Source organism: Melanotaenia boesemani, chromosome 10 (genome assembly GCF_017639745.1).
Source record: "Melanotaenia boesemani isolate fMelBoe1 chromosome 10, fMelBoe1.pri, whole genome shotgun sequence".
Classification (NCBI taxonomy): Eukaryota; Metazoa; Chordata; class Actinopteri; order Atheriniformes; family Melanotaeniidae; genus Melanotaenia; species Melanotaenia boesemani.
This window is the reverse complement of record NC_055691.1, coordinates 7,960,551-7,978,390: the sequence shown is the minus strand read 5'-3', so window position 1 is coordinate 7,978,390 and position 17,840 is coordinate 7,960,551. Positions and strand designations below refer to the sequence as shown.

The 17,840-nt window shown below is 38.2% G+C and overlaps 1 protein-coding gene across 2 annotated transcripts in view; it reads left to right on the top strand.

Annotated features, from left to right (window-relative positions):
- Window positions 1-17,840, top strand: part of necab2 (N-terminal EF-hand calcium binding protein 2) — a 148,652-nt gene that overhangs the window by 70,879 nt on the left and 59,933 nt on the right. For both annotated transcript variants that reach the window (XM_041996217.1, XM_041996216.1), the window contains exons 6-7: window positions 7,093-7,229; window positions 7,624-7,748. In XM_041996217.1, the coding sequence (XP_041852151.1) occupies window positions 7,093-7,229; window positions 7,624-7,748 (262 nt within the window). The remainder of the gene's footprint in view (window positions 1-7,092; window positions 7,230-7,623; window positions 7,749-17,840) is intronic.

Sequence of the window (17,840 nt, the reverse complement as noted above, 5' to 3'; positions counted from 1 at the left end):
CGATACCAACACTTTCAGCTCCTCTACCAACCGTCTGTCTAAGGGATGGTCAGCTTTCAGCACCTTCTTTATCCTGACACACTGGAAAGTGGAAAGACTACTGTTGTAATACTTAATCTAACAGGCTGGTGGACTGGTAGTGATGCAGTCCAGAAAGGCTTTTTAATTTTAGTTTAAGTTGTTTTCATGAAGTTAGTGACATCATTAAAGGTAGTTGGTTATAGATAAGAAAAAGTATGGTACATGACAATGCTTGGGACATAAATGAATTATTTTTGTCCTCTTGCAGAGGAAATGTGCCCATTGTTATTATAGGCCTATTATGACAATGTTGTACTAAATAGTTCCTAACAATGTTTTATTTGAAAAAAATATTTTGTATTATGTTTTTTTCTAGTTATATTTGTTGCTGCATGTTTGAAGCAGATAACTGAAACTCCAATAAGGCAAAGAAGTTGGATCAATTGGCATTTGGATATTCACCTGCAGCTTAAGTCAATGAAAATATCTGAGTGCCTTGTTTTTTGTTTTTTTGGGGTTTTTTCAGGGGGTGGGGTGGGATTAAAAAGTATAAACATAATAAAGTATTTTTAATGGAGAAGCATTTACAGCAGTTTAGCTGTCCACTAGTTGTACAATGCAGAGCCTCTTCAGCTGATATTTGCACCATTTGATTGACTTGATGCTATCGATGAACACAGAGTACAGCATGTGTTATTTCTACCCTGGCTCGGCTAGGGGACAGGGATTAACATTAAAGATGAGAGAAATTTGAATAAGGCAAAAATATTTATTGTTTATCAAAACCCAAGAAAAAGAAAAGAACACACCCTGAGCACTTAAGATAAAGGTAATCAAATACACAAAAGTAGCACTATGGTAGCATCAGACAACAGCTAGTACTTTTTACAAATTAAACTTGAGGCCTAAGACCATTCACAGGAACAACAAATGACCAAATAGGCCCACATGAGGGTTTTCACAACCTGTGGACAATTGCAAGCACTATCCTGCAGGTATTTTGTTTCACTGCTGCAACACACCTGATTTGAGTGAAATGAATCTCTGACAAGCTATTGAGTCAGGTGTGTTGCAGCAAGGAAATATTGAAAGTCTACAGGATAGTGGGCCTTGAGGACCCGAGTTGTACTAGTTTAAACCACATAGCAAGCTGAGATAACTTAGCTGGTAGATAACTTTGGTTTCCCATGTTCCCATGGTAACATTAGTGCAAACAGTGGTATCTGAAATGGTGCACAGTACTAGAAGCACACTAGCTATACAATTCCATAAACCATATAGATAAACTAAAATAGACCTTCATCCTTTCAGCTGTGTGTACAAACTATGTACAACTGACTGATCTGAAGGCATGGAGCTTTTTTTTTCTTTACTGTTCTGCTACCATCAAATTTGAAATTTAAATTTGAATCAAGACACTGAAAATGATTTATTTGTGCTTTTATCTGTTAAAGTTCCAAATCAATTATTTACAGATCTAAAATACTATCATTATTGTTATTATTAACTGTAGATTTTCATTTTTTCTTTCTTCATTTTTTGGTTGCATGTTATATTTTCCCACATCACTACATGCTGCTAGTATTTGTAATATCATATTGTAGACAACCACACTGTTACAAACAGAATCTAGGACATCAGGCTCTCAGCTGTCTTTTATGATCATCATCAGAGCAGGTAAATACCCTTAACGACACATATTGCCTTTTTAGCTTTTGTTTGAACATAGTTTAAACAATGATAGCATTAATTATTAACCTGTGAACGTCACTGTGGTTTTAAATATTTCATAGGTATTTTCTAAACTTTAGATGAGTCATATCACCTTGTTGCAAAATCTGAAGCTTCATTTTTAGCATCAGGACACCTTGAGGTGGTGGAGATTATCACAGACAGTTTCCCAACTTGATCTGAGAAATTGTTCTTTTAATAACCGGCAAAGGGTGTTGTCAGGTTTTACGTTTCCACATTTACAAGCGCTGTTAGCTTGTGCGTACAGATTTTTTTTAAAGGGCATCAGCTCCACTTAAAAGTTTTCTTGTTTTCTATTTAAAACATTTTTAGTCTCAAAACAAAACTTGAGCCACAAATAAAGAATCACAGGTTATCAGCAGACTCTAAAGAGTCCTGCACTCTTCTTCAAGACACAGATCTGATGGCTTCCAGTTGGTAGCAATCTGTTTCACCGGTGGACATGGTGAAGCTGTTTCTCACCTGCAGCAGGCCTGGCTGGGTTCGATCCACAATGATTTCTGCAGCGACTGCTCCATATGCAGAAAGAAATGAAAGACTTTCTTTCACTGACTGACATTTGTTTTTTCTGTTTTGTATGGCCTCAAGCAAAGTAGTTCCTCTGCTCCTCTGTGGTTCAAGCTGTTGTGGGGGCTTTCTTTTATACGATGGCAGCATAATAACATACAGCCTGTTTACATGCTCATGAGTTTTTTTATTACAGTTTATTTTACTAAGCTCAGCCCAGAAGAGATTTGTGTGTGTGTTTGCAGGTGAAATTCATTGCAATGGAGTGTTATCAGGTGACCTGGTGGTTGAGCTGGAGGCTTGGATCACTGTCAATGCTCCTCCTCCACAGAGCGTCTATGTTTCCATCTGAGACACATGGAAGATGGAATAATTTCCCCTAACGAGACCAACCCCTGTAATCAATGATTACCACTTTCTGCAATCTCCTGTAATCAGCCACCTTCATCTTATCACAAAAGACTGTGTGTGCATGTGCGTGTGTGTGTGCGTGTGTATGTGTGTGTGTGTGTGTGTGTGTGTGTGTGTGTGTGTGTGTGTGTGTGTGTGTGTGTGTGTGTGTGTGTGTGTGTGTGTGTGTGTTCTTCCCGCTAATGCATATGTGTAGGTGGATAATAAAGCGACTGGATCTGAAACAATTACACACTCTCTTAAAGTGCACAAAAACAAGCCTGAGAAAACCCCACTTCAACCATGTAATTTTTCTGATCTTATTTAATTTTTAATAAAAAAATACTGATATGAAATACAACAGTTTTAAGCCTTTAGGTCTGCTGAGTTCTGGAGAGTTCTCATATGAATCAACACAGAAAACCAGAATGTGCTTGCACACATTTATATGTGCAAACAGCTAATTTGTTGAGATAGATACACATACTCAGACACTTTCAGATATAATCATGCACACTGTAGCTAATCACCAGGCTGTGTTCAGGGAGCCAGCAGCGATAGACGCTGTATCTTATCCTCTCAGGTCAGTGATCTGTGTGAATTATAGATTACAGCTTTTCTATCCCAGGTTTTGTAGTCAGGCCCGTGGGACATGCTTGGCAGAGGAAAAGAGTATGAAATGCACACACAGGACACAGAGAGAATAAGAAGAAATATTAGATGAACTGTGGAGCATACAAAATGCACACGTTTGATTTTTTTTTTTTTTCTTTTTATTGGTGCTTTGCACTATGGATTTTCTGGATATTTTTAAGAGGAACATCACCTGAGAAATGCGAGTCTTCCGAATTCCAGATGGACCTGCAGCTTTAATGCAAAGCAGAAAAAAGCATACTGTGCATTCTTTTGCCACAACACAAAACATATAGCTTTAAAACACCCAGAAAAATGTGGATATATAAAACTGATATATAAAATTTATTAAATTAGGTTTATAATGAATAAGAATTCATATGAATCTCTGAAGATCCTGATTAACAGACCTTAGATCAGGTCAAATAAGCTACACTAGTTCATTTTAACAAAACTAAAATGTTGAGGCCAGAAATTACAAACTCTGCAGATTAAATCTTTGCTATCAGCACACTGCAGAGGATTCAGCTCACAGCAGTGGGTCAATCAATCACAATTTGGCTGTTGAGGGAATATATTTGACACCAGCTCTTTTAGGTATTACTATTTAAGCTACCAGACAAAAAGGCAGGTTTTAACAAGGATCGCCAGCTCTATTACCATGACTCAGCAATAAATCCACCAAGTGTCCACTGATCATTTACTTCCTAAACTCAGATTTTCTGACCAAATTTATGGCTTTTTTTTTTTTTAACTTTTACAGTGACTGGCCCAAATTGATCCATGGTGGGTAGTAAGTTTGTGTATCCACTTTATAGGGAAACGGTGCAAGATTTTTAACTTCCCACTCAAATCCATCAAGTATTAATCATTTTCTGTGTTAGTGTAGCTGCTCCAACGTCTGTGGCAGTGCTCTTGTCATTTTTTCTCTGCAGTTTAAATAGACAACCTAAGTTTAGCATGAAGATGGCAAAGGCAGAACTGTTGGCTAGTTTGTTGTCAGATATAGTTTACAGCTTGGTGTCATGGTTGGCTCATCTGAAGCTAATACCTTGGCAGGCCAGTTTATACCATTACAGTATGAAGAGCAAAGTTGGCTTTTGCATGCCTTATATTTACTATTCATTCTTTAAACATGCTTGTCTAACTCTATTGTTCTTTTGAACAATGCTTTTCTGTTTTCTAACATGTTTTAAGAAATAATTGTTGACATATGTAACATGCTGACATTCACATCCCTGAACTTGCTTTGAACTTAAAATTGTCTTTAGGAAGTGCTAATATATTGAATATTATGAATGAACCATTCAAATACTATATGAACATATGATCTTAGCTGATATAAACTGACCCTGTCTTATGTTGCCAGCTCCTACCACTCAGAAGTTCTGAGGTCTGAATTTTAGGAGATAAGAGAGGAGCTAACAAGTTATTTTCCTCCCATCAGTTAATCCACCCAAGATAAGAATGCTTTATTTCCACTGTTTAGACATTATCCTCAGCTAAGTTCATTATTTCCCCAGCGCAATGTTGTAGGTTGTATGTTATCAAAGATATATAGTCAACTGTAAATAGTCGTATACTGTATTGCACCTTCTAAGCTTGTTTTACAAAGCACTTAGCAGTGTGTTTTACCATGCTTTTCTAATCCTGCTCATCTCTGTAGAAAAGGTATACTCATTACATTACGTTCAATAATTTTTCAAGAATCCCTCAGCATTTCCTTACTTAATCACTAAGGGTCCATTATGGACTCATAATGGATTTATAATCCTTTAAAGAAAACTGCTAAGATTTCCCTTTATCACTTGTGTATATTCAGACGCGTATGCCTCTTTGATAACTTAATCTCAGGACTGTAGTTATTAATGTCATGTGGGTTAAACCATCAAACAGAAATGGGAGAACAGCTGTATCGTCTTCTCTTCGCTGTGTTTGATAGATGTGTGTTTTCCAGTTTCACTGGAAGTTCTTAAAATAGAGCTGAATCAGCTATTCCCACTTGAGGTAAAGCAGATGAGTTTGTGTGTTTGCATGTGTGTAAAAGGCATTGACCGTGATAATGGAAGTCAGTATGGCCTGTGTGATTTGGCTTCTCACGGGACAGTTTGTCTTTGATTGGAGCGAAGAAGAGAATGGCTGACTGCACAGGAACCTTAATTGTCTTCCTGAATCACTGTGCTGTGACTTCTGACAGAAAAGCTGACATGACCGACTGACTCCACTCTCTGGAGTACATGTGTAGTTAATTATGGCCAGATATGTGGCTTTGTAGAGACTGCAGGCATCTAAGATTTGTTTCTCAAATAATATCTGTTAAATGTTGGTGATCTGATTTGGATTTGAGTTTCAAGACATCACATCAAGTCAATGCAACACAAACTTGTTCCAGGGCAAATAAATATTGTAGTTTGTTAAAAGCTACTGGTGTTTCTGGAATACAGAGGGTCCTTTGTGTTGGTGCCCTGACACACCATCACATCATTAGACATGCTGGAGTGTTTAATCAAGGTTACAAACAGGACATTCAAGACTATTTTTGGAATTACGTGGTTAGGTTTGGAAAGAAAATCTGTCAGATTTAGAAAAATCTGCTTCTTTACATTGATCCAGAATGTGGAATTAGAAAGTTACTGTTTTTGCTCTTTGCACAGTGTGTTGAAAACTGATGCTCAAAGCTACTTTCTGTATTGATCTGTGATTCCATGACTGTCCTATAGACAGCCAGCCCTGCACCCACCAGGCAGAGCTTTCACCTCTTTCTGGAAACCTGACCTGCTGTAAGATACTTTGCCATGGTGACACAATCTGGTAAAAGGTGAACTAGTTTTGTGATACTGGAAATCCAAGCTGAGTGAGAAGTTACTTCAATAAGCCAATATTCATGATTCATAATATGGTTCCATTGTCACTAGATAAAGAAATACATACATACACATGCAAATAGATAAATAAATAAAAAAAAGAATTATGTTTCATTGGGTAATATGGGATCATAAAAATACACACACTATGCAAAAGTGTAAATTTTGTGTATCTGATCAAACTGACTTCATTATGGCTTCATTCAGTGTTAAAACACCGCACAAAGGATGCAGGAGTAGTAACAAGGCTTTGATTTATCTGTACTTTGTTAGCCTGTAATTCTTAATATGGTGCTTGTTTTACTTGTAAGATACTATTTAATCAGATTAGCTGATGGGTTTATGATGGCAGCTTATGGTTCAGTCAACAGAATGAATAATCCTCCTCTAATAATGTTGCAACTCTACTTTTGAGAGAACATCACCCAACCTGACCACAGCCTTGCATACACAGCTTGTAAAAATGCTTGACAGGCCTGCTGTGGCTCCTTGGGATTCTATTTTAGCACACAGTTATATCCTAAATAATTAAAAGGTTGCAGAGATAAGGTCATTGGAGTTAGAGCAGGAACTCCAGCCTTATCTGAAGCTCTCAGCTCCTCTGTACTTTACTAAACAGACTAAACTGTTCTTACAGCTTTCAGGGTAGAAACTGCTTCTAAATACTCATTATTATTATTATTATTATTATTATTATTATTATTATTATTATCCAGCTATTGTTATTGTCCACATTGAGAAGCTCTTCGACCATTGAATAAATGTAAAGAGGTAAATCTGTGAGGCTGTGGAGCAATGCTATGCTGTGATGAAAACATGATGAAGAAAAACAGACTTTCATGGAATTTATTTAATGAAAAATGACTTCTTTTTAGTGTCTTATTATAAATGACATGTACAATCATGCTTTTTATCTTTTCTCCAGGTGTATGAGAGAGGAACCAATGTGGAGCAATTTGTGACCCGCTTCCTTCTGAAAGAATCGGCCAATCAGATCCAGTCTCTCCTGAACTCTGTGGAGAGTGCTGTGGATGCGATTGACGAGCAGCACAGCCAGTCAGGGTGAGCCGATGAGGGTATCTCTGGCTGTTATGTGTGAAATTGAGTGTGTGTGTGTGTGTGCATATGTGTGTGTACGTGTGTTTATGACTGTGCACATGTCATTGTATTATGTGTAAAACCCAGATTGTCAGCGGCTGTAATGGAAATCAGGCAGTGTTTCAAGCATAAATCTTCTTTGGTTAAAACATCTGTCGCTCTTACTCACACACACACAAACCAATTTTCACCTCCTTCATAACATTTTCATCACCCTGTATTTCACCCTCATTCCCCCTTTCTATCTCCTATCAGTTCTTCGAATACAAATTATTTCATCCTTTTTTCTTCTCTTTCTCTATCATTCCTTTCTTTAAATCTAACTTCTCCACAATAATGTTGCTTCTCTGCATTCCAGCCATCAGCCTTCCAAAGCAAGTCCACGGATGTCAGAGAAGCGCCATCAAAACACCGTTCCTGACTATCCCCCAAACAACAGAGTCAGTGCCAGAGAGGCCGTCAGGACCATCAACACTGCTTCAGGTGATGAACGCCAACCCTCTGATGTTACAGGTGGATGCCATCGGTCCTGTGCTTGTGTGATTAGCTTCATATGTCGTTCCTTTAGTGAGCACACACCACTCTGGATGAGCACAAATCAAACACAAACTGCTGTTCAGCAGTTTTTGCTGATGGTTACACCACTACTACGTGCACGTACACACACTCATTCATATGTGATTTACTCTCCATTGTAAGACACCTTAATCAGGTACTTGCACAAGTGTGAGGCAGTTTCCCCACCGTGGAAAATGTCTATGTTAATAAATTCTTTAGGAGCTGGATTTGAATAAGTTAAGTAGTGGAAGTGAAAGGGTGAAGGAAGATGGTGATAAAAAGGAGGAGGAAGATCAAAGTAATGTAGTTGAATTATCCCTAAATGTTCCCAAAAATGTACGAATTTCCTGTTTTCTACTCACAACTTGCTTCCTTGTATTTGCAACAGCAAAACCCTCCTAAAGTGCATGAACCTAAGCACATAATTTATTTTGAAGGAATCAAAAATATTCAAAAGGCTCAAATTGACCACAATTATTACTCTATAGTGTATTGCTTTTATTTTATCATTACTGTAAAAACAAAAACTGTGTGCTGTTTACAGTTAATGAGAAAACAAAATAATCAACTCAGACAAATTATTTTATTTATAATGAATTAAAATATTCCATTGAGTATTTTTTATGATTCTGCTTTGCAAATACTAGATCCCAGTATAGGAATGAACTGCCAGTGGACTACAGATGCAAATTAGTCTAAGGCTAACTCGGGTTTAATGCATCAAATGGAAGCATTTATGTCTGAAATTGAACAAAGTCCCTAAGAAAAAATAAATTAATTAAATTAAACAAAAACTGGGTTACAACCAAAACAACAAAATTGTGGAAAAAGGAGGCTCAACTGACTTTACACTGCAGCGTGGGTGAGACTAAGGCTATGCCCACACGGCACCGAAGCCAGTTCAGGTGTGAAAAAGGTGGCAAAAACTAGGAAAAAGGCTTAAACATCCCCACGAAACTGCTGTAGTACACACTACAAGGCTGTGGGGGGCGCTATGATGATTAAAGAGTAACACTACAGAGCTAGAACAAGACATAGCTCATGCACAGATAATGACATATCAGCTTGCTCCCGCTGTTGATGGTACACCAGCGCAGCACTGTGTTGTAAAAGCAGCAAATTTTGGTGCTAAAGCTGTACACAAGCCAGGACTGTCAGGAGGAGCACTGCAACACAGTTGGTCACGGACGCCATTATTGTTGTTGTGTTTGGCATGGGTTGATCACACTGACGTCATATTCTCTAGTGGTGCGGTTACGCTGTCCTCACAGGACCACAGACGGTAGAGGTCTCAAACCTATCCACCTTGGTACCTGGTTTCAGACATGATCGGTTTCATGGAGGCGAATCCCTGGTTTTGTGAGGATGAAAGGGTAGATTGGTAAAATACTTTTGCAGTTTTACTGCAATTCGGCGTCGTGGGGACGACCCCTAAATGAATTAGTCCTAAGTTTGGAGGACCTGGAGAGGGATTTAACTGACCCTGTGTAATGGAATGGACCTCACAGAGACAGATCGTGATGAATGCAGATTTTTTCACTCCAACGTAAACAGTACTTAGAAGCGGAATATTCAGGAATCAGTCTTACAGATTCAGAGTCCAGGTTTCAGGGGTCGGCCAAGATTTCTAGACCAGGAAAGGGAAGCTTGAACGTCCATCCAAAGCTAAACAAGGTCCGACGGTGAGTGATCCAGCATCAGTGGTTTAAGAAGGCATCCTGGTGATGGGTAACAGGTGTAGACAATCAGTACTCAGGGGAACGGATTCGGCAGAGTGTGGCAGGATCTGGTGCAGGTGTGACACCTTGTCAGTTGGATTGAGACATAGAGTTCAGCCAGGAACAGTCAAAGGAAGTTGCTGGAGAAATGCAGACTTTCTCTGTCCTATAACACATAAGTAAACAAAAGCTACATTTATATAGAGAACTATAAAAATGTAAACACCTCAGCTGATCGGATCGGTCTCGAATCTGATGTGCTAGATTCGGTTTCAGGGAAGACTTGAAAAATGGCAGCAAACACGAACGGGACTGAGGCAGAACGTTTTTGTTTGAAACTGAAGGATTTAAGGATTACTGAGATTTCTGACAGTCAAAAGGTTAAAAAAAAAATAAGAAAACACTAATTCTTCTGAACTAGACAGCACTGCGCATATCAAAAGCGATACGATCGAATTGAATTTGTCCATTATGTAAATACAACTGGTGGGATAATTTATCCAGCCATGTAAACATGTCAGCGAGAACCTCCGATCAGACTGATTTCAGTCGGACAGATGAAATATTTGTCCGTGTAACCGTAGCTAATGAGTATGTTGAGAGTAGAAGATGAATGAGTAAATGTTGGTGTCAGTTAGGATATTGCTGTGCTTTGTAACATCATCCCATACCAACATCAATTTTAAAAGTTCTGTCATTTAATGTTTGGCTCACAAATTGTGGGAAATGTCATACCTATACAAACTCTATATAATGAAAATGTATAAAAACTCCAAATCCCTGAGTTTCTGTTTGCCAATGAGGAAAATCTTAAGCTGTTTTTTAAAGAGCTGATGACGATAAATGCTTAGATGCAGTTCTAGTGACTCATTTGAAGCAAATAAACAAGGCTGCATAGTGTCAGAGGGTGAGAGTAAAGACTACTTTACTGGTGGTTGTAATTCAGTAAAGAAAACTGAAAAACAACTAAAAACAACCTCCAATAAAAAAAAAGCAACATCCAAAAATGGGAAAATGGAAAGAGTATTATTTGTGTCAGTTGAAATCTCTGAATATCATAAGATATGCCACTTAGTGACAAGAGCTTCCTTTATGTGTTAGCTCAGATCAGAAGCAGCTGGTGAATCACATCATTTCAATTTTTCTAAGGTCAGATGTGCTTCAGATTCCACCTAAAACACATCAAGTCTTCTGTGAAGTGAGCAAAGAGCACATCAAGCGTGATATGAAGCTTATATGGCAGATGCACCTAAAATGATTTCCATTAATTTTTTCTAATTCATAGATTGTAAATGCGGAAACACCAGGTATAGAAATGTTATAAAATTAAACCTGTAAAAGTGCATGAATCCAGTCTAACACCTAACATGTTGTTTTTCTACAACATGAGTGTGTCTGTGTGTGCGTATCATAACAACTTAAACACAAGCAAATTAAAAGATTGGTTGGCTATTCTCTGTGAGGATGTGAAGGACTGGCACTTATCTTCTCCCGCTCTGTACTCGTCCTCCTCTCCCTCTCTCAGCCTCTAGCAGCTGATAGTCGACACTACAGCACATGCTCACCTTGACACTCTGCACCCCCCTCAAGCAAATTGCTCGCCAGGGAAGTGACACTTCAAAGGTTGTTGAAATATGGTAACACTTTATCGCTACTCAAACTTGACAGGAGACAAGTGAAATAAACAAAAAAAATAATAATTCTATTGAGTAAAGAATCGGGTGAGAAGAGGGCCTCAGCTGGCAGATGTTGTTATTGACAAGTGTCAGTCAATGGTGGAGAGCATTGTTTCAGGGTTAGGGTATCATTTTCTTCAAGGAGAGTGTCAAGGTGGTGAAGGCTGGAAACTGTTCATCCACCATTCAGCCATCCAATAACTTATTTATAGCCTATATGTTTTTTATATCGTCAACTTTAAATTTCTTTTTCATTTAGACTGATTGTTTTGCTGAAAGCTAGCATAATTCCTTTAATTCAGTTCAAAACATGTGGTCATGTGAACCTGGTTAAGGTTCAAACCAAACACCAGAATGAGGGGTAAAGGGATTTAATGACTTTGAATGTGCCATGTTTGTTGGTGCCAAAATGGGCAGAGTGGTAGGAAATGATGAAAGGCAACAGGAAGTCCAATAAGCTCTGGTTCCAACCAAGGTCTGCAGAACAGCATCTCTGAACACACAACACATCCAACTTTGAAGCAGATGGGCTACAGCAGCAGAAGACAATACCGGGTGCCTCCTGTCAGCTAAGAACAGGAAACTGAGGCTGTGCTAAGTCTCACAGACTCACCAACACTGGACAATAGAAGTTGGAAAAACGTTGCTGGTCTGACGAGTCTCAATTTCAGCTCTAATTCATATGCTAGGCTCAGAATTTGCTGGAAACATCATGAAAACATGGATCCATCCTGCCTTGGATCAACACTTTAGGTTGCTGGTGGTGTAATGGTGTGGTGGATATTTTCTTGACCCACTTTGGGTCCCTTAGTACCAACATGGCCTGGTTTAACCACCACAGCCTACCTGAGTATTGTTGCTGACCATGTCCATCCCTTTATGACCACAGTGTAGCATCTTCTGATGCTACTTCCAGCAGGATAATGCACCATGTCACAAAGCTCAGATCATCTCCAACTGCTTTCTAGAACATGACAATGAGTTCACTGGACTCCAATGGCCTCCACAGCCACCAGATCTCAATCCAACGGAGCAGCTTTGGGATGTGGTGGAGCAGGAGATTCTCATCATGGATTTGCAGCAACTGTGTGATGCTGTTATGTTGATATGAAGCAGAATCTTTGAGGAATGTTTCTCTGTCTTCTTGTTGAATCTATCACATCAAGAATTAAGGCAGTTCTGAATGACAAAGGGGGTCCAACCTGGTACTAGCAAGGTGGACCTAATTAGGTAAACGGTACAGCAGGAAAGAGGACTCATCAGTGAAACACAAAGACAGGAAAATCTCATTTTATTGGATTATCTCAGTTTGGGGATTACAACCAGTAACAGAAACATTTTCTTTAGAAGAAAGCCTTCTGCAAAAGTTAAACAAAACCATGTTGATAACAAGCCAGAGGCTGAAAAATCTATCTCCTCACAAGCTCAGCATCTGTCGTACAGGAGGAGGACCTGCAACCCCTGCTTTATCTGCACAGATTAACATGTGGCCTGCAGGGTCATTCAGGCTGGTGTAGAGATAAGGAGGCATACACTCATTTTCTTTCCATTTTACACATTTTACAGATATGGCTGCAAGTGTTTTACAGGAGATTTTGCAGCTTTGGATCATGAACTGCTCCATCCTGGTTCAGGTAGATCTTGGTTTTATCTTTCCCAGGAAAATCTTTTCCAGAATAGCTCTGCTTTTTAAGATCTAATGTGGTGTGTGCTTTTTTTACCACGGTGAGAATCCTGCAATCATCCATCACTGTTTTCATCTGCAATGAATGTATGTCTACACAATAACAAAATCTCTAGTTTTTGATATTATATTTATCATGTTGTACCAGTAGAATTAAAGTATGCATGCAACAGTAGTCTGTAATTAGTCACATCATGCAGACATTCTCACTGTCATATGACAGAAACCTCATCAGCTGTGTGACTTGACCTATTTTAGCTGAGATGTGAACATAAAACTAAAACTACACATGTGACTTTGTTGCCTTGAAGGAATTTGTGATTTATGACTTCACTGACACAGTTCTGCAAGAGGAGTGTCGCTAACTTGGTGCCTGTAAATCTGTTTTCAGCCTATGTAGAACGCAGTTGTCAGAATATATGGGACATGGCACACATCACTGATTTCTCTTTATTTCAGACACAATAATATGACTGCAAGACTGTATAAGTAGCTTGTTGTGATTCAGCTGGCCTAGTCAAAAATAAAGTATATTTTCTGTGAGGATTTTGGTGTTTTAGTCTTTGAATTCAGATGAGACACTAGGGAAAACCCCCCCAAAAAAATAAACATTCAACAAACAGTGGAAAGAACGGTGAGGAATAAAAACAAAAAGAAACAAAAACAAAATATGGTCTTTTCAGATCATTGAGCAGAAATAGGTTTGTCTCTTAAATGTGTTCAGTGTGCAGTAAATGACAGACTGAAAAGAGCAAAGGAGTAAAAAGAAAGTGACAATCTTGCCGCAACAACCAGGTGAACAAAAAGGAAGGGAATCACAACAAGCTGTTTGTGCAGTGTTGCAGTCTTAGTAACGTGTCTGTCGTAAAGATAAATCAATGATGTGTGCTATGTTCCATATATTCTGACAAAAGCGTTCTACAGAGGCTGCAAACAAAGATTTACATGCACCAAGTTAGTGACACTCCTCTCACAGAACCGTGTCAGGGAAGTCATAAATCATAACAGTCTTTCAACAAATTCACATGTGCTTTCATTGATATGACGACCTGTGTAGCTGCCATATTTACCTCAGTAGACGCAGCATGTGATGCCACATGTTCCTCTGCGCATGCGAGTCACTTCTGGGCCATTCTCACTGACGGTGTTCACACTAAATGTAATGTGAACAACCATGCGAAAAGAATTGAACTTAAAAATTAAGACCTGCAATGTTAACATGATCTATTTTACTGTGGAACTGAATATTTAGTTGGCGGTACCATACATAACCACTCGTGTATGCAGATGATTTTGCAAGTTCTTTTTGTTTGCTTTTATTTTTTTCTTTGTCCATGGAGTGCTGGCCTTCAGTGGCTCCACAACTCAGTATGATTTAGAGTCAGAAGAGTAATATTCTGATTATAAGATATAGGAAGGATAATAAATTAGCAATTCGGCATTGCTAATTTACATTAAGCAATTAGCAACAGGAATTAGCAACAGGAATAACTAATTCCTGTTTCTTTGTTCTTAAAGCAGCATCACATAACTTTCTAACCTTTAAACTCTGTCTTTCTGACTTGTTTTGATGGTTCACTGACTTTTTTTAATCCACATTCCCACGTACACATACTAGTAGCTGTTGTGTTTGTTGTTGTTCGTGGTTTTTATAGTTTTTATTCTCACAGGTGCCCCTATGGATGGATGTTGTGTTCTCTTAGAAGCCTTTAGGATGTGTACTGTTTCTTTACAGGTGTAGCAGCTCTTAAGCTTCTCTGTTTAGGTTTGATTGCATTTATTGTAGTTTGTTTTCTGCCTTTTGTTTTATTCTCTCTTTTTTTAATCCTTTCTCTTCCTATTTCTCCTCTATCCACTACTTTTTTCTTCCTGCTGTTTGTCTCGTCTAGTGGTCATAAGCAAAAACATATTTTAAAATAATTAGGTAACAACATTTAAGATTCAGGCGGAGCCCATATCCAAGAGGCTCTTCTTGGCAGAGTAAATTTGTAGCACGGTACATAGCCAGACCATCAATCTGCTGTCATAATGCTGGACAGGACAGATTAAAAATAAATAAATAATATGCACATTCCCGGAGCTGTCATTGCCCTGCTACCTCCTGAGGCTAAAACAAAAAAACACACTTATTTTTCTTTTTCCATCAAGGTACATCCCTTCACTTAATTACACCAGTTCACATGGTTGCAACACACTAGCTGTTTTGAACATACACTTTGGCTGATTCAGCAAAGAAACCCAGGGGGACTTTAACACAGGAAGATAAGAATATAAAGAAAGAAAGTGACAGAGCAATAGATAAGTGATAGCAGACTGACTTTTACTGGCTGGAGAGACCTCAGAGAAGAGACAGATGCTAAATGAGATGTCATTAGGGAGCACCACAGCTCAATAGTGGGGCTTTAACCCAAAAGAAAAACTTATCTGTACAATTCTTTCTTTTCTTGGGACATTAATAATAAAAAATAATGTTTGTTTTTCAACAAATGGTTGAGACAATAGTTGAGAATATAGTAACAATAATGAATTGGGAGTAATGGGATAACAAACACTTACCTCTGGCATTACATACCCAAACCAGGTGGTAGTGATGGCTCAGGCAGGCTTATTTCCTCAAAATTTTAATAAGATTCATTATAGCCATGAAAGAATAAAACAGTAGCAGAGAGTTAAAGTGTAAACTGTTGTTAAATACTGAAGACATTAGGTAACAAAGACCTGACTGATGATGTGGAAATCAACAGTGTTGCCTAATCTACACACAAGCTAATATGCTGATAAATATGTTGAGTATGTGCTCTGTACCGGTGAAGACTTTACTCTTAAAAGCCTGTGCCCTGTGTATGCTGCCTGCTTGTGGAGGTGCTACAGAAAAACCAATATGCGAAAACTCACTGTAGCTTATAATAATGAGATGAGGCTGCTGATGGAGCAGTGCAAGCCAGATGTGTGTATGTATGCCAAAGCTGGACCTGATCATTACTTCCAGAAATCTTGAAAGAGCTAAAAATAAATAATAATAAAAAAAAAAAAATAAACACTTTTTGACACTTTGTTTTTTAGAACAAACTTGGGAAAAATGCATGATGTTAGATAGTGAGGTTGTGGAAGTCCAGTTTCTATACGTTTTGGATGATCAGGCTTACTGCCTCTCCATGTTACCTAAGTTGATTCTTTTCTACAATAACAACGCTGATTACTTTACTTGCAGGCTGATTGGCACTGCTATGCTGATAAATTGCTGACTAACCTGCATATCAGTAAAAACATTCCTCTTGTTAGTTGTTCTGTGCCATAAAATCTCCAGGTTCTGCTCTACTTCAGTTTCAGATGTTTTGATGGAAACAATTTGAGCTAGAGATGAAAAACCGCAACTTGACATTGATGATGTATTGTCCCAGTAAACAAAATCCCAGAGCTGCTGGGTAATTTAATGACCTCCAGTGTGTAATATATTGTTTCAGTTAAATGAAAAATATTTATGGTCTTTGCTTCCCCATTTATATCCAAGTTCAAAGACATAATAAATGGACTGCAAATTAAAAACATTTATATAAACAACATAAATTCAACCAGCCAACTGCAGAAACCCATTTGTTGAATAAACTACTATTTATGCTTCCATCTCTGAGATCACTCTCATTATAGTTAATGAAGAGAATCTGCACTTAAAGCATAAAACTTGCAACCTTTTTTTGGTTTGTTTTATCTTAGTTATGCTTTTTTTTTACTTCTGTTGTTCTCCCTAAAAAGTGGTAGTTCACAGTTTTGTTCAAACTGCATTTAATATATAATGCTCTGCTATTATCTGGTTGAAAAACAATTTTAAAAACAGAATACTTCTGAAACATTTTGTAAAAAAACAAAACAAAACTCAACAGCGAGACGAGGTGCTTTTCTATCGTCATTCTGTTTTTCATCTAATTATACTGTTTACTGGTGAGATATTTCCTTCAACAAACATTGTCTCTAATGAGGATGCAGCATTCTGTTTGTGCTGAGCATTAAACACAGGCTTACCAGACATTCTTATTATTATTGTTAGTTATTCATATCGAAATATAAACCTTTTCCGGATACTTGGTATACTTCCAGTGAGCCATTTTTATGTGCAACACCAGTGGATGGTGGTGATGCACAGCACTTTGCTTTAAGGCAGTTTGATAGATACTGATCACACGAGGGTTAACAAGTTCAGCTTTAAAGTTAATTTGGTCCTCATTTCAGTTACCATGTAGGGGCCCTGAGCAGCTGGAGTTTAGTTTCAGTACAAGTTTTCATCACATGACCAGCTTTTCTCCAGCAGAATGGTAAACAGCAGCAGCTGAGGGATGAAATGCTGCTTGATTGCAGTGTTTCCCAGTTTCGTGGTGAATTCCAGCTGGAGCAATGCTGGTTATTGCCCTGCCGCTATATTCTGATGAAGAGATTTAATCATTTTGAACCAAATTGCTGTGAGCTTTATGAAGCATTACTGTAAGATGTAGAAATATTTTGTACGTTTGATTAAAATAACATCTTTTAAATCGTGTATAGATTAACTGACTATCATCATTTGGTAGGAAGGTAATGATTGTTGGAACACATGTACATCAGTTTTTATACTGATGCTTCCTGACTTAAAAATAATCTTTTACTGAACTTCTGTTTTTTTCTTCTATACCATAGGATGTAAGAGCAGCTCAGGCAGCTCAGTTCCTTGATGTCAACCTTGTTTCAGTCAGGACAAGTCGATTGATTAATGACTCCAAAATCTTCTCTCCCCTGTGTTTCACATAGCTTTGTTCAGACATGTGAAGCTTTCTTGAAGGTTGTTATTGTGACTTTTTCTGTGAACTAATAAACTGGTTTCTGATTGACAAACTGAGTGGGTAAAAAGAGGAAAGAGTGAGGGAATGAGAGAACACAGCAAGCGTGTGGATTTGATTTTGACATTGGT